Consider the following 20,190-nt stretch of genomic DNA (forward strand, 5'->3'; position numbering starts at 1 on the left):
TGGGCCGCCCGGGAAAGAGGGAGCTGAATGACGGCAGCCTGGGCCGCCCAGCAAAGAGGGAGCTGAACGACGGCAGCCTGGGCCGCCCGGGAAAGAGGGAGCTGAATGACGGCAGCCTGGGCCGCCCAGCAAAGAGGGAGCTGAATGACGGCAGCCTGGGCTGCAGCAGAAACCGAGAGTTTTACGATCGGAGTCTGGGTCGCCGCACCACCAAGAGCGAGCTCTACAGCAGCAGCATGCACGGAGACCACGGCCTGTATGGCAGCGGCCTCCGGGTCGCGGCTGACCTCTCTGACCCCAACCTGAAACTTGGAGCACAAACGGGAAAAGTGGACCTCTATCAGACGTACAGCACCAACGGTAAGCACGACACATTTCAAACCACCCTGGGAACTTACGGCAACCGGAAATCCTTCCACACGAACCTGGACTGCTACAGAAACGGGCTGAACCTGGATGGACGGAGGTACTTCACCGAACAGGACTGGATCAACAGAGAAAACTACTGAGCTTTCATCAATCACTGTGCATGTGCGCATTAAAGCAGATCAAGAGATGAAGTGAAACCTCACTGACTGCTGAGGCAGCTGTAACCTGCTGCTAGTTGGAGCTGATGTGACGTAAAGTCGGACCATCTTTCATTAGGAATACAAACCTCAACAGAAGGACCCAACATTTTAAACAGAAGGACGTTTGACCTTGTTACCAGGAATGCTTCTGTTTAAATATCATAGTTTGATTTGTGGAAAGCTTTTGAACAGTTAATATCTTACCTGTTGTAGATAGCTCTTTGAACGATCTCAGTTTGGAGAAATAGTTTAGTTCAGATGGATGAGCTAACTGTTAGTCTGAGTGGAACCAGACCAAAATAGATTCCTGACATCCTAAAACAGGGGTGTCAAACCCACTTACAAAAGGGGGCCAAAATTAAAACCCTTTTCAAATTAAAGGGCCAGTTTTAGAATCTACATTAACTCAAGTCAGATACTCAGCATCTGTTCTTGGTTGCAGGTTCCTCCACAAGAGTTTGATTGGTCTCATTTGATGTTCTCTGTTGCACTTTTGACATCATAACCAAAGATTACTGTAAAAATTAAAGTGATAAAAGTGTTTTGCATTACAAATAACGTCTAGGGGACCAGATAACAGGGCCACATTTGGCCCCCGGGCCTCGAGTTTGACACATATGTCTTAAAACAAATCAAAGATGAAAAAAATCCTGGCGGTTCATGCAGATGTTATCTTATAAACCTTTAAACTTTATTATTCCAGCAGAAATATCATTTTGATATTCCTGCACCAGAGATGCTAGCTGCTGCTATTTTAGCTGTTTCATTATATGTAAACAACCATGTAATGTAAATTTTGCTGTGACGTCGAGGTTTATAAAATATTTGAACGTGATATTTTTGACGTTGGAGCCGATTTGTTCAGACTAGCCATTATCTCGTTAATCAAGTTCAAGTGGGTTTATTGTCATTTTACCACATGTGGTACATGAGGTGGAACTAAATTATGTACTCAGAGTCCCAGTTGCATCCAACAATAGCAAAAATATAAAGCATAAAAAGAAACAGTATAGATATACACTAAAGATATAAACGAAAGCCAAACGGTGCGCTACAAGAGCAAAGATGTACGCTAAACACTAATAATGCAAAACACTACAGCGTAACAACAGCCCAGCTCATTCCTGTAAAAAAAAAAAGTTTTCTCCAAATTGAGGTTGCTCGTACAGCTACCTGTAGCAGGTAAACTACTGTTTATTATTTCACAGAACCTCACTCCAAAGATCTGAACTCTCTCTTTAAGGTTTGGTGTATCCGTCGGTAAAAGCTTCAGCCTTGTACGCCGTCAGTGGACCATAATTTAGTTGGTAGGGCTCACAAACAAAAATTAATTTAAACCCAGGTCAGTCCGTCTGATGCTTCCATTAGAGTTTTACTGAGCTCAGACTTTTTATTACACTGCTACAGAGGCAGAGATATTAAATATTGATACGTTTAAAACCAGCCAGATCAAATCACTGCAATGTTTTCGTGCGTCCAGACAGAGCGAGAGCTGACCGCAGAAAACATTTCCACTGATTCAACAGTCTGTGACCCCCGTGACCCGAAAAGGAAGAAGTGGGTAAAGATAATGGATGGATGAATAAAATCCAACAAGGTGAAGTCAGACTGAAGTAAACATCTGATCTGGAGGCTGGATGCACAACTTCACACAGACGTCTCACGCACACACGGCTGTTGAGTTGGTGTCCTTTTAATGCATGAAGAAGAAAAAAGTGGCGTCTGATTCAGTAGCATGACTCTTATCCTGTTTTAGTTTGACAGCAAATCTAAACTGATGGAGTTTTCTTCATGAGCAGGTCCTCCAGAACCAATCATCTCAGGACGTTTTTATTCCCATTAACAGAACTGCATCACTGATGAGCATAAAACTAAGAAAACAGCTGCAGGCAGGTGGATCATCGGCAGCTTCACAAATCAAAAACAGAGCTGTATGTGCTGTAGCTTGTTAGCACGGTCCTGTTGTGCTGATTTTACCTGCTCAGATCAGTTTGTAAGTCCTGGATATTTTTGTTTGCAGTCATTAATGAAAAAAGTTTTAAACTCGCCTTAAATTGAAACCTGTGAGGAACTTGATGGACCAGTTGAAGCAGATGGCCGCTTGCCCTGACCCTGGTTCTGCTGGAGGTTTCTTCCTCATGAGGGACTTTTTCCTTTCCACTGTTGCCTCTGCACTTGCTTAGGATGGGAGACTGCGATGAAGTGAAAACTCATCTTAAATAACGTTAACAGATTTTTATATGTAAGTGAATGTTTCCGTTCAGTGCCCTGAGACGACTTCTGTTGTGATATGGCGCTTTATAAATAAACTGAACTGAACTTCTGTTATTAGATTTTTATTCCAGGTTTTGTCTTAAAACCAGTGGTTTTTGTTCAGTAAACTGGTCTTCAGCGCCTGCAACCTCAGCATGAGTTTGAAGGCATGATAAAACAGCATTAGTGTTATTTATTCAGAATGTGTAATCTACAAGTGGTTTGTATGTTTGTTCAAATAAAGTACACGGCGGTGTTATAATGGCAGTCAATCGTGTTTTTATTCACATTTCAAGTTAAATTAATGACGTACCCTCGTTCGTCTCCAGCGGTCTCCTCTCATTACATGACATCTTGGATCAAGTGTTCAGGAATTCTTCCATCCAAGTCACATTTTCAAGTACAACATAAAACAAAATAAAAAAAATAAAAAAAACACTTGGGTTTGTGTGTGTTGGCCTTTTAAAGGTTAATTTAGTGTAAACTCCTGTGGTGGCAGGCCCCTTTTAAGACATCTTTACACAAAATAAGTAAAAAAAAAAGAAACCAAAGGAATTAAAAAAACAGTTGAAGACTACCAGTCATACCTCCACACAGACATTTAGTCCTCAGATATCTTCACGTTTGATGAGACAAACCACATGCAGACGGACACACAAACAGACAACCAGCAGCTCAGAGCAGATCTGATCCACTGCTTTTGTTCAGGGTTTGGTTGAAGGCTGAAGTTCAAAGGTCAGCCGTGGGTCCGTTTCCGAGGCAGCTTCTGCCTTCGTGGTTTCAGGATGACGTAGCGCCTGTAGGCGGTGTGACGGTCGGATAAAAACGGGATGTAGAAAGCTCTAAAGAAAGGAGAGGAACTGAAAAAAAAAAAAAAAAGATGGGATTTTAAAAAAAATGCACCTCCTTAAAAATGTGACTTTAAGAATATGCGAGTATAAAAATAAATAAAACACCTTGACGCTTGAAGGAAAGGTTTATAAGAAATGACGCTCCACTCCTCTTTGTTGGCTGAGTAACGAGGCTCGAGCGGCGTCTCTTCGTCCGTCTCCAGGTCCACCAGGTAGTGGCACTGTTTTACATCTACCTGCACAGAACCAACCTTCAGCAACCCGAAGCAGCAACAAGACAGACGCCTTTGTGTCACTCACATATCTGGACGGCTCCTCCAGGTTCTGGTCGTTCATATGAGAGGGGATGATCTGCGTGGCCAGAGGGCCGGAGGCGAACATCTGAGGAAGCTGCCCCTTGAACTCAGACTGGATGAACTGCAGCTGCCAGCTGTTCGACAGAGGCACAAGACGGGTTTACATTTAAAACATAGAACTAACGTGAATCCACTTTTCAGAAAATCTGTGCCATTTATACAAGCTTATTGAAAATGCTTCTTCTGCAGCCAAAGTGTCAAATGGAGTGAAACAAGATCAGAGGATTAAAAATTAATCTAAAACTAATCACGGTTAAACTTAGTGACAGAAAGCAAAGAGAGCAATAATGTCTAAAGCTATGTCCACACTGCAGGCAAATATAACTCATCTAATTTTTTATGACCATCTGAACGTGACAAATCAGATTTTTTTTCTAATCCGACCCTGGTCTTTTCCATCTGTGGTACTGAATCAGATCCATAACTGATGTTCTTCAAAGCGACATCAGTCTGAGCGGTCACGTCTCATTTAATCCATCTCTTACATCAGTGAGGTGGGGGTGGACCGATCCAAATAATGATACCAACATGCAGCTTAAACCTTGAACTCCACACGTCTTCAGATACAAAACTAAAGTCCAGCTGCTTCTGTCTTTTTTTTTACTCCCATGTCCTGGATGACTGAGAGTCTACAGCAACATCTGATACCATCGTTGGTGTTGGTCCATATTGATGTTAACGTGATGGAATCAAAACTTGAGTTTAGGCTTGTCGCGATAAACAATAAATCAATTAATCGCATGATAAATGAAAATTATTTACCTCATTTTCATTTATCGGCTTTATTGTTTCTCTCTTTCTACTGAAGACACTGGATGACAAAAAGCTCAACTCCGGTGCTCTTCACTGACCCCTCCCTTTCTCTTTTCTCTTTAAAATCCATTTTAACCATCCAAAGTCAAGTTTTTGATCGTTAAAAGCAGCTAAGCTGAGAAGCTAAGCTACGAGCTAAGCTAACAGGGTGACCTCTAGGAAAAAACCTCCGTCTTGCTGAAGCTCCAAAATTCATGGTTGAAACTTGTCTTCGTGTAAAAAGTTGTTTTTCTCTGCAAAAAGAAGCTGAGAACTTGTTTACTGATTTTTTTATTATGTGAAAAATGCTGTGCTAAAGAGCTCAAAGCACACCGAGGGTCCGCCATATTGAGAACCAAAAAAAAGGAAGGAGACAGCCCATGTCACGTCAAGGGGCCTCCCTCCCATGTCAAAAATGGTACTACAACAAAACAAATTAACCAACATTTCTTCTTAAATTTGACAATAATTACTAATTATTGTCAAATTTCAAACAATATTATCGTTTACTGCAATAATTTCTGAGACAATTAATCGCCCAGCAGAATTTGTTATCGTGACAGGCCTATTTGAGTTTGTTTTTATCTTCAGTACGTTGCTCAGGTTCCAAAAATACAACGTTGCACCGGAGGAGAAGTCAGATCAAATGTAAACACTGGACCAAACAAACCTGCCAAATTGTAATTTTTCTGGAGTGTCTATGAATAACTCACCACCTTTGCTGACCTCTGTACATAAATGTATTATGATGTCATTGTATGTTGCAGCTTTATGTTGCGAGGTCTTTTATTTTAGTCTTCTAGGTCTTTTATATCTTTTATTTAAAAAAAACCCTGCAGTATGACTTTTTATAATTGTTTATTGTTGTTGCTGTTGTCCATTATTGTCATCATTCTTTGTTGAAATCAGGTCTCTTGTAAATGAGTCCTCGAGACTCAATGGGATTTACCTGTCTAAATAAAGGTTGAATTAAAAATTGCATCTTTTATACCGTTTCCAAGTTAGAAAATAGTGTGAGACATGATTTTTTGGGCTTCCTCCACCTTTGTGTTCTCTTTTCCTCATCTACTCTGTATGTTGTATGAAACAGGTCTCTCTTGTAAATGAGTCTCCGAGGCTCAGTGGGAACTAACCTGTATAAATAAAGGTCTAATAAAAAAAAAAATCTGTTCTGTTTGCACAGTAACATCAGAATCACACACGCTAACATGCGTAGCATCCATATTTCTTTTTGTAAGTACAGCGTGCTGCGTCTAACGTCACATTTTCGTCTGCAGGTCGCCTCAGAACTGTAAATGGGTCACACTGGAGCCTGATGGAGGCCGCATTTAAATTAGAATCTGAACAGGCACGCAAAAAATTGGATCTGAGCATTAAGATCTGCGAACGTAGCCTAAGACTTTTGAACAATACTGATGTTGGGAGAGTTCTGGTTGCAGCCTTAAGGACCAGTACTGCACTCGATTCTTTCTAGACCAAATTTCACATCATCTAATTAACAACAAACAACAGATTCCTTTAAAACTTCTAGAAAAATGATTCTATAGTAGCATTAGGACCTGCATGGTACTCATGGACACTGACTTGTGTGGCAGCAGGAAGCTGCTCGGAAAACGGTACCACTCTTTGCCGACGCACACGCTGACAGGTCTGCCGTCGGGGACGGCGTGAAGAGTCGGGTCCTTGGCGATGCGGTGAAATTCTGGGTACAGGTCCAGAGGAGCATGGTAACCTGTAAACGCAGAGCAAACGTAAATAAATTGTTTTGTACTGAGCTGTTGGTGTTGCGTCTTTTGGACCCACACCTCTGAAGAGGGCGACTGAGCGAGACAGAGACAGGGCGGCAAAGACGACAACGGCGCTCAAAGCCAACCAGTTGGACGAGACGGTGTAGTGCTCCAGTCGGTAACGTTGGAACAGGAAGTGGTAGCATTTCTGGGAAAAATAAAACCCAGTTCATTTGAGCTGATTTTAAACGTTGAATGTGGGACTTACAGAGGATAAAACGCCTCAGACCTGCAGAGAGGAGAGCGCCACGGCGCCGCTGAGGCAGATGAGAGGGTAGATGGGAAAGAGGAAACGTTCTTCTTTGTGAGGTCGAGTGAAGAAAACCAGCATCCACAGATACATGGGAGACAGAGTCAGCCAGTACGGACGGCCCAGGTTCTGCACTGAAAATAATAACTACAAATAAATCACATCCCAAGAGGAGCTGACAGGAACCAGACAGCAGAGATAACCCACGTTTTACATTCAGATTTGGATTATGGCTGCACTGAAGCTGATGGTTTATCATTTTAACGCCTAACATTAAGTCTGATCAGCACCACATTTCCTCATTACAACAACAAACAACAACAGCCAGTCCTCACCATTGAACCTGTGCAGCAGCGTCTCCATGAGGGCCGTGAGCGGCAGGGAGAAGAGCGCCAGAACAAACACCAGGTTGAAGTTCAGGACTCCGTTAACAAAATAAAAATGCCATGGCTCCGTCCCTGAGAGTGGAGGCGCACGAGTACACGTGTATAAATCACAGAAAACAGAAAAAACAAACATCACTGAGCAGCTGGAGTAAAATTTAAACAAAAAATCATATGAACGGCAAAAACAGCGATCAGCTCCAAATTTACACGTCAACCTGTGTCTGACAGAAGAAATGAGTTTTCTCTGAACTCGTTTGGCTCTAAAGGTCTTAAAAAGTCAAAAGATTTAATCTCCTAAGTATAAGCAGAACATTGTGTCCCGTAGTGGTCAAACTTTGTCTTAACAAATAACTAATCAGCTCCATTTACATCCCTGCATTTCCTCCAGAAGCTAAACTGGTATAAACACCACCTATAGAGGCAGTAATCAAAGTTTTCACAAACGTCATGAAATTTCAGAACCGCTGAAGCTTCTTAACTTTGACTAAAAACATCATGAGCCTGAGTCTTTTAAAAAAATTTTTCAAAAAGCAACACTGCCATTTACCTGTCCAATCATTTTACAATGTGAGCATGAACCTTCTGCAGAATAATAAAGCTGTGAGCTCAGGCTGGAACAGAAATTATTCCGATTTTAGCACCAGAATCAGCCGAATGTTTTCATTCTAATCTGTTGAGTCATTAAACTTTTATAAAACCTTCTGAATCACTGTTGTCGTTCTTCGAATTGACTGGAAAATTCACCGTTTTCAACTAATTTAAGACAAAACTGCTGAAAACACAGAAATAAAAGTTGTGCACGTCTGTTGGGTTTGACAAAAACATACAGCTAGTTTATTTTAAAAATGTAAAACATAAAAGTCAAGGCCTGCCTTGAGTAAAAGATTTGTGATTGAAAATGTAAAAGTTTATATTCTGAAGACTTCAGATTTCAACTTAATTTATCTCTAAGTGTAACGTTTTTATTTTTATTTTGTTTTTTACAAAACCTGAAGGACTCAGTCTGTTCCTGTAGAAACAAACACACAAATTAATTTTTATTCTTTTTTCTGAACACCTAAAATAGAAGAAAGCCACAGTTAAACTGCATTTTTTAATACAGTATATACAGTAGTCCCTCGTTTATCGTGGGGGCTGCTCTCAGCCACCTGCAAGCGCTCTTGGCCACGCCCACTTCTCCGCTTTGCACGCAGATCAGCTGTTCAGCTGCAGGAGGAAGTTTATCCTGCAGCAGTAAGGAAGGAGGCGCAGGAGGAAGCTTTTTCTGCAGTTGTGGACTGCACAAAGGAGCAGCAAGTGCTAAATAATTTAAAATAATTTATTTTAAATAATAATTCCATGCTGCTCGTACAGCTCATCCATCAATCAGCCACTTGTGTGTCATGTCCAATCTTATTTTGAAAAACTGCAATAGAGCAAATTTGTTATAAATGAACCGCGAAGTAGCGAGGGACTACTGTAGTATAGATATATTTTTAAAAAAAACATTAAGTATGTTTTGTCAAGATGTAGGTTTTGTGGCTCCAAACAAACTTTATTCAGTAGAAAATGGTTGAAATGACTCTTTTAAACCTGAAGGTTGCAGACTTCTGTCCTCAATATTACAAGAAACTAACTCTGAAGCAGCTTAAAAACTAAATATTGAAGAGTTTGATGCAACTGTTCACCTTTATGAATGATTTTTATGCAAATATAATTAAAAAAGCCAGTAACGTGTAAATTACCGTACAGATCAGGTCCATGTGGAGTAAAGACGTTATACAGAAGAATATTGAGTGGAGCTATCACTGGTTTTCCATAAAAGAAGGAGTCCACAGCCACCAGGGGAACCTGAGAGGAACAGACAGGTTCAAATAAGAATAATGGACCCATGTGTAGAAGACGATTTATTTTTATTCTTTGATACATTTAAAACCCAATTTCCTTTTTTCATCTAAATTTGATTGTAGTACAAAAAGCTTTAAACAAACACAGAAATAAACAGTCTGTTAATATTTACTGATTTTATTAATTTTAATTTTTTTGTGTGTGTGTGAATTCCTGTGATGATTCTGACCAGCAGCAGCAGGAGAGCAGCAGCGGACCACATCAGGAAACTTCTCCACTCCCTCTTCATCACCAGCAGATCGAACGCAATGGGAATCCTGAGGAGAAAAAAAAAAAAAGTGTTTAAAGTTACATGTTGCTACAAGCCTGCCCGGGAAAACTGTCAGCGAGTGAAATTAGCTGTCATACCCGGTGAGAACAGAAAACGGCCACCCAACAATCGCACCTGCAGCTACACCCATCACGGCCAACGGCGTGGAGTCCTGGAACCACCCGGTCATGGCCACCAGAGTCATATACATGCAGAAAGACGAAGGCAGGAAAGCTGAAAAATGACAAACCAGGTGGTTCAAAATGAGGAGAAACTTTGTTTTTCTTCTTTCAGCTGCTCCATTCTTCAGCGAACTAACTCGCACGAAGATTTGGTGATTGTTTTTACACTGGATGTCCTTCCTGATGCAACCAGACACAGAGCTGCCACAGCCCTCTGTGTGGAGCAGAGAGCTGCATGGGGCACCCAGGGGAGCAGATGGTGGGGGTTAAGGGCCTTGCTCAAGGGCCCAGAGTGGGTCAAATGATGGTGGATGCAGGTGTGAGTGCTTCACCTTTCCCACCCACTTGATGTTGTCAGTTCAGGGAGTTGAACCGGCGAACTACCGTTCACAAGCTCGTCTTCTCTAACCTCTGCGCCACCACTCCTCCAGGAGGAATACTAATTATAGTTTATTTATTTCACTAAACATGACAATTCACTGTGCAATAAGTTCCTTAAAAAAAGTAACAAACCTCAAAAGATAAAAAATAAAGTTTGGTAAATTTGACGAACCTGCAGATGAGCAGAACATTCCCGTGCTCAGGACGAGGAACGCCAACATCAGACGGCCCACGTGCAAACCAAACTTCTTACAAACTGCCCTGCATCACAAACAAACACTTTAATCCCATTTATTAGGCATTATGATACAAAACATCACTCAGCCACACACAAAATGACCTTCTTATATATTTGTCATGGCAGTGTTTCAATGAGCTCATGTAGTTCGTTATTTTCAGCCTGGATGCATTTAGTTTTTATTAAAATCTTGTTTTAAACACAGGAAAGTAGAACACCCACAGACTCTAAGGCGTGTAGAGGACACAGCATGTGTAGAAATGATTTAAAAAGATCAATTTATTTACAGTTGGAGTCCAGGAGCCTACAGGACTCATCTGATGTCTTGTAGACCTGAAGCAGCTCCAGATCACTTGACTGAGAGGGAATCGACTCAGACCTCATTAGTCACTCATTAGTACTTCATTAGTCTCTTTAGTTGAATTGGCTTTGCTTGATGCAAACTTATAATTTTCTATTTTGAAGTCGAGGATAAAAAGGAACTCATCTAGAGAGAAATAAACGTGAGGAGAACCACGTTAATCACTGCAGAACCTTTTCAAACCAGCTTTAAGCTAAAACTGGGGGTTTTGTATGACGGAGCTTTAGGGCCACGCTAAAAAAAATAAATTAAAAGCTATAAAATTATGAGAATAAAGTTGAATAAAGTCTTAATATTAAGAGAATAAAGTCGTACGAGACTTTTTGCAGCTCTTTTTTTTCCCCTCATGAGTCGGAGCCATGACGCAACCTGTCAATCAATCCAGTAGGTGTGTCAGCAAATGACCAATCTGAAGATGAATGAGTCGTAATATTATCCGAACTCCGACAGGAAAAAGCAGAGTTTACTGCATTTTAACTGTGGTAAAATGAAGAATGTTGAGCATCTTGTTAAATTATACTTTGGTACTGGATTTACAAATGAGATAGTTAATCTGTTAGCACATCAGATTATTATCAGTACCAGGGCTTTGAACCTGCGTACAGTAAGGTGGTACAGGTAGGAGCATTTATCTTGGGCTTGGTCATTTGCTGACATGACTACTGGATTGATTTGGCAGGTCACGTTGTGGATCTGACCCGTAGAAATTAAGAAAATAAATAAAGAAATAAATCAAGAGCTGAAAAAAAAAAGTCTTGTATGACTTTATTCTCGTAATTTTATGGCTTTTAATTGTTTTTTTTCTTAGCGTGGCCCCAATGCTCCGTCGTAGTCTTGTGGCCAGGCAGCGTAAAATTGTTCACAATTAGGCCAAAAACTGAAAGTGCTCCAACTTTAACATGCATTTAGGAAAAAATAAAATAAAATAAACTCACTTGTAGAAATAGAGCTCACAGATGCAGCAGCAGAACGCCAAGACGCATCGCACGAAGTAGAACACCAACACCTGCAACACAGAGCAAACTAAAACTTTATTGAAACGTTCTTAAACAGCAGAACGCTGCTGTGCAGGTGACAGGACAGAAAGACAAACTGTCCAACTGAATCGGAGGTTTAAGGATTAAATCCCTACACGGTCAGCTGAAGTAACAGCAGAGAGCAGTTACCTTGTTAGTCTGCAGAACATGAGCGTGCAAACACGCAGGCAGAGCGTGCAACCATAAGTAAGCGTAGGACCTGATGGCGTACAACGGAGAGTACTCCCATGTCTGCATTCCTGTGCCGTACAAGAGGAAGTGCATCTGTAGAAACACAGCATGACGTGAAACTTCACTCCGTCGCACACTCAAGGTAACGTTTTATTAGTGCCATCAGTGACAGAGCGCTGGCGTTCACGGTTCTGCACTCACGGGCTCCCAGTAGTTAAATGTCTCATCGCAGTCGGAGATGTTGCTGAGCAAAGCTGCGCAGAAGCGTGCAGAGAGAAGGCATTTAAAAGCTGTCGACCCTTCTGGAGCCCACACCTGCCCCCCTCGACTTATCGACCTGATGAAGACAAGACACGGCGAGTAAATGAAGAAGAATCAAGTCGATAAATCTTAAACTGCTAATGCATATCAAGAGTTAAGAGACAAACTTGAAGCATAGGTTTTTATTGCACTCAGCTCTGGACAGAATTTACAAACATAATTAATTAATTTAATTAGCATGAGCTAAATTAAACTGGCAACAAGACTTAAACAGGCACGTAGTAAAGACAAGTACTAATTAAAGAAAGGCCATTATAATATAAAATACACACCAAATGTGTTCACATCTGTTCCCTGCTTTATCCAGATTTACTTCACACTTTAGTTTGTCTCTGACATCCTGATGCCACAGAACACTTTAGAAGGTTACAGCAAAGTTCGGCTCCTTGATGAGTATCCAAGTGGAACAAGTTAATGTCCCCGTCACTGAGGGATTTGAACAGTGACTGTTTTGAGTTTTTGAGATTAGTGAGGTTTTTTTTTTGCTGGACTGTGGGTAGGAGTTAAATTGTGGCGAAGAACGGAGGGAGGTTATGTTCTTTCTTTTTTTATCCGAGGCAGTGCAGAGAGTCGAATCCTGGAGAGTGGAGGAAGCAATTTTATCCACCACCAGGTGCAATGGTGGAGCCAGGGGGTGGCCAATGGTGGCCTTGGCCTCCAAGGATCAGTCCTTCTCAAATAGTGGGGCGCACCCCCCTGGGGGCATGTGACCCCCGGGGAACATGCTTTTTTTGCCGCAGGTTTTTTTTTTCTTTTCTCACCATTCTCATTTTGTTGCGTGCGTTCCGGCAGCTGTTTGCTCGTGTCTCTCAGAATTACTAATAATAAAGTTATGAACAAATATGTCTGTCTTGTCGTTTTGGGAGCCATGCGCGAACCGTGTCGCTCCTCTCTGCAGCTGAGACAATAAATAAATAACTCCCGACACCTCCTCTGCTGTTTTTATGTCCACGCACCCTGGACATCACTCACAGCGCGCACGCAACAAAGAGTAAACTCAAGCGAGAGCGACACCTGCCCACTCTTTCCTCTTTTCTTGTTGACAAAATGTTTTAGTTTTATCGATGAGTTTGCTCATTGATCCCGACTTCCTCATTTTGATTAAATAAATAAATCAGCACAAATTGTTTTATTCATTATTGTTTTTTAGGCCAAAGTGTTTTATATAACACTGAGTTAAAATGTTGCTGATCGATTTGAATTGATTATTATTGATTATATTTTATTTTTCAGTCTCAAATGGTCAAAAATGTTTACAGTTTAAATAAGGATTTGTTGTTTTTTTATGCCTTTAAGCAAAATAAAAACTAGAAAGCATTGTTTCCTCTAATGTTAGTGGTGATTGAATTACACACAGTGGGTGTGGTGGTGGCCATCTTTGATTTTTACAGGGCAACCCAATTTTTGATAGGGACTTATTTTAAAGTTTTGATGCAGCCACGCATCAAAATAAAAGTTGGTACCTCAGTTTTTTTTTTTCCCATTTTATTTTGTGTCAGTGGTTAATGTATTCTTAAATTAGTTGTTTGAAGACAAAAATATGTAAAAGACTCCCAACTACCATGTATGTCTGTTTCCCTACAGAATCAGCCGAAGTGATTGAAAACAGGTGAACAATGGTGATGCCCAAAGATGATTCATTTAGGATCAAGAAGACTGACAATTTAATACGCATTTACGTTAACATTTATTACGTAAAGCACACAGATATGTTTCTAAACCATCAAAAATAAATTAGATTTGAAAACAGTATGCATTTCACCCATTCTCTAGAAAATATATTTTAGATTAGTTTACCTACAAGGACTATGGTCATTGTCATTGTAGGATAGTCTTCTGTGACGTCAGAAAATAAAACAGTGGTTTGTTTACACGGAGTGCATACCTGCATTTCTAAATTATATTCCTAGATTAAACTCTTTCAAACTGCTGGATACTTCAGGATAACATTTCTTTATATTTTATAGTTTGCATTTTATTACCTACTTAAAATGTTTCAATTCAATTTAACCAGTCAGAACATCCACTGGATTTACTGACCCATATTGTGGATGTTGAGTTCAAGTGGCCCTAAAATCCCTGAACCCTACATGAGTGGGAGGACTTTTAATTTATTAAAGCTGCTTTTCTTTCTTCTATTAAATCAGTTCAGTCCACATGTGGACAGATCTTGACCTGTCCATGTCCACAGCCTGTGACTAGAGGAGCAGAGACATTAATCCGGTTGTTTCATACCTGTCATGTCTGTCATGGGATTAGACAGACTAGAACTCGGTATGATCCTCATCTTTTTAGTAAGACACGTCACCTTATAAAAATAGGAAACCTTTCTTGTAAAAGTCACGTGCCTGTGTCTCCATTCAGTGCAACAGTTGATCGAGGAAACATGCCGTCAGCTGTGATAATCGATAACTGATTAACTGATTGATAAACTGGAGAAATGAATGAATCTGATCATGAAACGTATCAGCTGCTAAAGACACGGTGGGAGTGGAACTAGTTACCGAGGCGGAAGCACACGTCCTGTCAGTGCAGTTGGCATTAAGAGCGCTCAGACCTCTGAGCTGTTATTATTATTCGTTATTAGTCGTTGTTGTTAAAATTACTACGATAGCGCCAGTTAGCGAGTTAGCTGTCAGTCAGTTCCGCCGGAGCTTCCTGCACCGCGGGGCTCAAATGTCGGCTCCTCCGGGTCTTTACTCACTCTTGCCGTGTCTCTGTGGTTTTACCATCTTCGCTGACATTCTCCTCTTTAGCTGGACGGGCTTCGGCTGGGGCGGTCACGTTACTCGCATCTTGTCTGCTGCCTCGTCTGGTTCGCTGCCGAAGCGCCTTGGCCGCCATGTTTCCCGACGCTGCTGACGCCGAGTCGCGCTTCGTTCTTCCTCGGTCATTTTCGGCTCTTTCCGGTTGTTGATCAGGAAAACTACCTTGAGAAGCCAATCGTGTTTTTTGTGTGTGTGTGTGTGTGTGTGTGTGTGTGTGCGTGTGTGTGCGTGTGTGTGTGTGTGTATTTTACATCGCTTTACAACCTAGCTGTTTTTGTTTCGTTTTTTAATACAGTTTTCTTTAATTTGTTCGTCTCAAGTTGTCTGCTGTCTTTGTTGTCATCACTCTGAAAATCAGGTCTCTCTTGTAAATGAGTCCAGAGAGGCTCAGTGGGACTAATCTGTACAATTAAAGGTTGAATGAATGTTTTATAATAAAGATAAAAAATAAAAGTAATGGTCTGAAAATATTAAAAGGTAATTAAAAATGCCACAAATGCTAGAATACCTAATTTAAAAAAAGTTTAACCGTACTTACTAGGCCATGCACATTACAATTTAGGCCTCAACGTCATAAGAACTCAGTAATTTATTAAAATTCAAGATTCAGAATTTCTAGAATCCCACTTTTTAACAATTTGTTTTTGTTTAAATAATTTTCTACGAAGTTTACTCACTTTAGTTTGAAATTTCGCAGCTTCCTATATTTTCCACACATTTTCTTTTTGATGTGTACATTTTGTGCAACGTAAATATTTAATATATGTTATATTAAAACTTAGCTTAGTTCACAGTGTTGTATAATGTGGGATAAATCATGCCAATTTTTTATGTTCATATATTATCACACTGCTTGTTTGAACTGTTTTTAGAAACTCAAGTTTTGAAACTTTAATAGAGAACAAAGGCGGCAGATACACTTGTTCTCATATTTGGACCTGGAAATTATTTAAAGCTGCACAGGAAGCCTGTATACTTTATTTCAATGTTCAGAATTTACACGTTCAAATTATGTTTACACAAACAACACGTCATTAACACATCTATGGTTCCTTTCAGTTTATTATTTAAAAATATCTGAGTTCATACACAGAAGTGGATGTTTTTAATGTTACTTTTCCTCAAGGAGTTTGGAGAGAATAAACCCTGGGAATGGCTTGATGCAGACTACATGACATAAATCTAAATGAACTTATAGTTGTTAGATTCAATTTGCCATGTGTGATGGCCGACCCTTCAAACACTTAATTATATCTATATAAGCCAAATTCAACATAAACAAATAAACACTGAAATTACAAATTAATAACTGATATAAGCTCAGGTTTAGGCATTTTAAATAAACTGAAATGTTTATAAACTCAAAAATTGTATTTTAAAGCAGCTAAATAAGGAATGTGAATAGAGGGCCTGTCACAATAACAAATTTTGATGGACGATTAATTGTCTCAGAAATTATTGTGATAAACGATAAAATTGTTTGAAATTTGATAATTAGTAATTATTGTCAAATTTAAGAAGAAATGTTGGTTAATTTGTTTTGCATGTAGTATCTTTTTTGACCACTGGGTGGCAGTATAAGACTGTTTGAACCAAAGGATGGATAGTGAGGGAGGGAGCAGCGTGTCGCTTTAAGAAAAATGGGAGGGAGGCCCCTTGACGTGACATGGGCTATCTCTCCGTTCAGTTTTTGGTTCTCAAAATAGTGGGCGCTCTGTGTGGTTTGAGCTCTTTAGCATAGCATTTCCACACAAAGCTTTTAATATATATATAAAAAAAAAAAAGTAAACAAGTTCTCAGCTTCTTTTTGCAGAGAAAAACAACTTTTTACACGAAGGCACAGGTTACAACCGTGAATTTTGGAGCTTCGGCAAGACAGAGGTTTTATCCCCGAGTTCGGCCTGTTAGCTTAGCTTCTTTTAATGATCCAAAAACGTGATTTTGGGCAGTTAAAACAGATTTTAAAGAGAAAGGGAGGGGTCAGTGAAGAGCATTGGAGTTGAGCCTTTTGTCATCCAGTGTCTTCAATAGAAAGAGATGAAGAAACGATAAAGCTGATAAATGAAAATGAGGTTGACACTTTTAATTTATCATGCAATTAATTGATTTGTTTATTGCGACAGGCCTAATGAATAGTCATAAAGTTAAAGGACAATTGAAGGGTGAAATAACAGCTTTATTATATGATTAAAACGGCGTTACAAGTCCTGCATCAAATACTGCCAACAACAACTTTTTAAATATTTTCTTTCTTTCAGCTACGAACACTCAGAGTAAGACGTTTCTGAGCTACCTGATGGTGAGCTGCAGCCGGGAGGTGAGTAAGAGCTGCAGCTGTTTGTGAAACGTCAGCGCCTGTGTGTGAGACACGGCGTGTGTGTGTGAGCAGTAGGTGAGTCTGTAGCAGAAACTGGTCTGGCTCAGGTCCGGGTGCGAGAACGTGTCGACGAGTTTCACTTGCTCCACGGTGCCATGGCTGGCCTCTCGGACCGCTGCGTGAAACAGCTTCTCGTCCCACGCAGGGCCTGACCAGAAACTCATGTCAAAGCTGAAGGACTCGGGGAAAAGAGAAAAAGGGCGGAAAGGCGTCCCGGGTGGTGGCGGGAGTGAAAACTGCTTTATGAAACGCGAGTTGTGACACCAGAGCAACCGCCAGTCGGGGAGTGAAAACAGGAGGGCGGCGAGGAGGTCCAGATTAAGAGACACGACGATGGTGACGTGGTTGTTGGCTGCGTCGCTTACAAACACTTGACCGATCAAACCCATCGGCTGAGCTGTTAGACGCAGGCCTCCTCCCTCTGTTACCATGGAGATGCCGTAGGGAGCGAGGAGTTTTTCAAGCTTATGTCCGAGCTTCTTGATTGTCTCGGTGTGAGAAGGGACAGAAGGTCTGAGGAGCAGTTGGTGAAAGGCAGGCAGAGCCCAGAGGCTGACGGGCACGTTCCTGAACACCACACCGCTAAAACCAAACAACGAGCCACTAATCCCATTACAACTCTCATGGGCCTCATCTTTATTTATTTCAGCCTCACATATTTGTTTATCCCCTTCATTTATCCCCTGAAGCCTTTTATTATTCATGATCTCTTCTCTTTTAGTCAGAAGCTCTTCCAACTGAAGGAGCAGCGATGGACGCAGTAAATAAAGTTCACCTCCCACTTCAGGGTTTACATCGAGGGAAAACGCAGGCCGTAAGCTCTCAGCTCCTCTCCTCGTTCTGCTCTCTTTACCTGAAGCGTCCGCTGTGTTTGAGGAGCCCGGGTCTTCGTCTGCAGCAGGAGAGGTGAGGTCTTTCTGGAGCTGGTGGATCCAGTAGCACTGTGAGGCATCAACGCCGTGGCAGCACGTCTGCAGCCGTTTGGCTGCGACGAGGTACGACTCAGATTCTGCTGTCATTGAGACCGACCAGTCTTCTGCCAGTCCCGCGAGAACAAAGTCCTGCACCAACTTCACAGGATGGATAGAATCTGAGCAGAGGAACTTCCTGAAGAGAAAGAAGAGACATAAACATTGATGGACTTTGAAGTTTAAGTCCAACAGAAGAGTTTTTGTGTTCCAGCACCTGAACAGGTGATCGCTGAGCTCGGATGGTACGTTGTAGTGGACCTTCTCCCCGTCAACGACCTCCTCCATATGAACTACTGGAACAGGCGTGTAGGGGGCGCTGCGAGCAAACACATGGAGCAAAGCTTTCTCCACATGGAAGCCCTTATCTTGGCTCCTGCAGCACAAACACCAGCATTAAATCAGAAACGCCCAGAGGAACACAGAGAGGTGCTCGGACTCACACAGGGAACACTCACCTTGACTCCTTACCTGTATCCGGTGCACTTGTAGCTTTGATGGTTCTCACTTTCAAACGGACACACAGCGCTGAGGATCAGATGCGCCTCGGCCGCCATGGCGACCACCTGCCAGCTGTTGTGCCGCTCACGCCTGGGCTGGTCCACCGGTGTCCCACCCTGTCCATTACAGAGGGAGACGTGAACCTCTCCGTCTTCAGCCAGCACCTGAACGCAGCTGGAGTCAAACAAAAAAGATGTCACAGAAACTGAGCATGAGGAAGCAGCGGTGACGTCCGGCCTAATACTAGTAAATGTTTTTAAAAATTACTTTTTTTGGTTCATAAAATGTTTTTCATTTTGTTCAAAAGGTTTCTTCATTTTGAACCAATTGGTGGGGAGACGCAGGAGTTTTCAGGACGCTCATCAAATAAATCAGGATGGTTCAGTGACTCAATGTGTAATCATCTCTTGTTCTGTTCATGCTTTAAAAAAACTGAAGCTTTTGAATCAAGAGAAAATAATAAATAAAAAAAACTATGAAGGAAGTTCAGAAAATTTAAGATCTGGACCACTGATAATCTCCACTGAAGTCACAATAAATTAATTTATTTTCAGTCAAACAGAAATACATTAATAGCCTTACATAAAGATATTAAATGTTTTCATCAAAAACTACATTCAAAGAATAAACAAAGACAATTTATGTCTTTTAGTGAAATATGTTGGTTCTTGAACAGAAAATGACACTATTTATTTTTATTATAGTATTGCAAATCTAATGTTGATAGTGTAAATTTAAAAATGTCATTTAGACCTCTGATTTAAAGCAAATAATAAATAAATCTTCAAACAGAAAAATGACAGAAGAAAAGTTTGGAGCTTTCTACAGTTAAATAAATTTAACTGGTTCTGACTTTTGAACAGGAAAGGATAAAAGAAAAACATTCAAATAACAGATTTTTTATTTAGGAATAAAATCAAAAAGGTTTTTACGTGTCGTCTTCTTTCAGCTTTTCCCTCTTCAGGGCTCTCCACAGTGAGTCATCCTCCTCCATCTCACTCTGTCCTCACTCCAACTACCTCCATGTCCTCTCTAACGACATCTCCTCTTTGTTTTTTTCCTGGCAGCTGCATTTCTAACATCATTCTACCAATATACCAACTGTCCCTCCTCTGGACATGTCCAAACCATCTCAGTCTGGCCTCTCTTAACATTATCTCCCAGTTGTTCAACCTGTGCTGTACCTCTGATGATCTCATTCCTAATCTTATTCATCCTTGTCACTCCTAAGGATAACCTCAACATTTTTATTTCTGCCACTTCCAGTCTGTCTCCAATGTCATCTGCAAACATCATAGTGCATGAGGATTCCTGCCTGGCCTCATCTGTTAGTCAGTCCATCACCAGAGCAAACAAGAAGGGGCTCAGAGCTGATCCTTGATGCACTCCCACCTCCACCTTGAAGCTATCTGAAATACACAAACTTCTTGGGGGGGGGAAGAAGAAAAAAAAAAAAAGGGGAAAACAACGTGCAGAGAAGGTCTATTTATTCAGCCCCCCCCCC

The 20,190-nt window shown here is 41.0% G+C and overlaps 3 protein-coding genes across 3 annotated transcripts in view; 1 reads left to right on the forward strand and 2 right to left on the reverse strand.

The window, feature by feature from the left end:
* layna (layilin a) overlaps nt 1–509 on the forward strand; it is a 7,142-nt gene extending 6,633 nt beyond the window's left edge. The window contains exon 9 of the mRNA XM_037687411.1: nt 137–509. Within this exon, the coding sequence (XP_037543339.1) occupies nt 137–509 (373 nt within the window). The remainder of the gene's footprint in view (nt 1–136) is intronic.
* A 3,020-nt stretch (nt 510–3,529) lies between these two features.
* alg9 (ALG9 alpha-1,2-mannosyltransferase) lies at nt 3,530–14,949 on the reverse strand. Its single transcript, XM_037687412.1, has 15 exons — nt 14,777–14,949; nt 11,953–12,088; nt 11,710–11,844; nt 11,479–11,549; nt 10,117–10,205; nt 9,480–9,615; nt 9,301–9,388; nt 8,969–9,074; nt 7,194–7,316; nt 6,838–6,992; nt 6,627–6,756; nt 6,406–6,553; nt 3,974–4,103; nt 3,779–3,909; nt 3,530–3,682 (listed from the first exon to the last, which is right to left on the reverse strand). The coding sequence occupies exons 1-15, from the start codon at nt 14,914–14,916 to the stop codon at nt 3,559–3,561; spliced, it is 1,842 nt and encodes a 613-aa protein (XP_037543340.1). The 5' UTR covers nt 14,917–14,949; the 3' UTR covers nt 3,530–3,558.
* A 2,152-nt stretch (nt 14,950–17,101) lies between these two features.
* Nucleotides 17,102–20,190, reverse strand: part of fdxacb1 (ferredoxin-fold anticodon binding domain containing 1) — a 23,785-nt gene continuing 20,696 nt past the window's right edge. The window contains exons 2-4 of the mRNA XM_037688316.1: nt 18,657–18,860; nt 18,403–18,561; nt 17,102–18,324 (exon numbers count right to left, since the gene is read on the reverse strand). Of these exons, the coding sequence (XP_037544244.1) occupies nt 17,130–18,324; nt 18,403–18,561; nt 18,657–18,860 (1,558 nt within the window). The 3' untranslated portion in view covers nt 17,102–17,129. The remainder of the gene's footprint in view (nt 18,325–18,402; nt 18,562–18,656; nt 18,861–20,190) is intronic.

The sequence above is a fragment of the Nematolebias whitei genome, chromosome 14 (genome assembly GCF_014905685.2).
Source record: "Nematolebias whitei isolate Nwh7 chromosome 14, NemWhi1, whole genome shotgun sequence".
In the NCBI taxonomy this organism is placed as follows: Eukaryota; Metazoa; Chordata; class Actinopteri; order Cyprinodontiformes; family Rivulidae; genus Nematolebias; species Nematolebias whitei.